The 1,212-nt window shown below is 38.9% G+C and overlaps 1 protein-coding gene across 1 annotated transcript; it reads right to left on the bottom strand.

Annotated features, from left to right (window-relative positions):
• Positions 1 to 209: 209 nt before the first annotated feature.
• On the bottom strand, positions 210 to 1,079 carry Tsp_15572 (conserved hypothetical protein; the record flags this gene model as incomplete). Its single annotated transcript, XM_003368827.1, has 3 exons — positions 210 to 621; positions 676 to 862; positions 1,001 to 1,079. Coding segments are annotated over 3 exons (678 nt in total), but the record flags the coding sequence as incomplete, so codon positions are not given.
• Between the last annotated feature and the right edge of the window lie 133 nt (positions 1,080 to 1,212).

A 1,212-nucleotide genomic window follows, 5' to 3' on the forward strand; every position in this document is an offset into this window, starting at 1 on the left:
CAACATTGCTGCGTCCAATCTCCGGTTGTAATACCAGCACGGCCAACACACACATGTAAGAGAAATGCCTATGTAAGTTTGTCACTTTGCAAGCTATGCAAGAAAAACATATATATATATATATATATATATATATATATATATATATATATATATGTAGCAATGTATAGCATGAAAAGTGACAAACCAACATAGGACATTCAACTTACATGTGGGTGTTGGCCGTGTTGGCATACCCATCGGAGATGGATGCTGCAATGTTGTTGGAGTCGGTGGCTGCTGTTGTTGTTGCTGATGATGATGATGATGTTGATGGTGATGTTGATGCTGTTGCTGTTGTTGCTGCTGTTGTTGTTGTGAAATATCTCCAGAAACAGATAGCATAGATGGTGGTGACATCAGCATTTCCATTGGACACCCACCGTTCGCCACCGTGCGCACAGACTGCACACTGGTGATAGAGGATGCGGTATCGTTTGCTAGAAGCATATTGAGCTTCTCATCGGATGTATCCGTTTGTGATCCGAAAATGACACTTCCGTTCTTTTGTTTCGCTTTTTGGCTCCTTCTCAGATGAATCTGACGAGCCATCACCGAGCGACGTTGAGTAACAAGTTGGGACTGTATACACATCCATTTTTAAAAAGTTTAAAATAAATAAAAAAAAAAATAAACATACTTTATAGCCCCGCACAACTCCTGATATGGGGCGAACTTTTTTTGTGACCTTTTCAAAGGGGGGTGGGGTCCCATGGTGGCGGGGCATGGACCCCCCGACCTTGGGCCTTTTTGGATTTCGGGATTTCCCCTAGGACGAGAAAAATTATTTTCACTATATGGCTTATTACAAAAAATTTGGTGCCTTGAAATTTATTAAAAAAGTTGAGATTTAATTTCCATTGAAAGATATTAAGGAGGAATGAAAACCGTTCCTCCCCAATAACGAGCAAGGCAAAATATCAACCGAAATACCAATAAGAGGTGAACATTTTCATTTAACCTGACTAAACCACCAACATGGTTAGCCCATTTTTCCTCCTTCAGCAAAACAATAAGAAGAATCCATTTTCCGGGCGTGGCTAAAATCAAAATAGGTTTGCATTCACCTTATGCAAAATAAAAATTATTTTCGTTAATTTCCCATTGGCTAGGATTTAGGCTATTAAAAAAGAAAGATCTTGAAAGTCTTCAACGATATATATACATATATAT

Source organism: Trichinella spiralis, assembly GCF_000181795.1.
Source record: "Trichinella spiralis strain ISS 195 chromosome Unknown Scfld1810, whole genome shotgun sequence".
Lineage (NCBI taxonomy): Eukaryota > Metazoa > Nematoda > Enoplea > Trichinellida > Trichinellidae > Trichinella > Trichinella spiralis.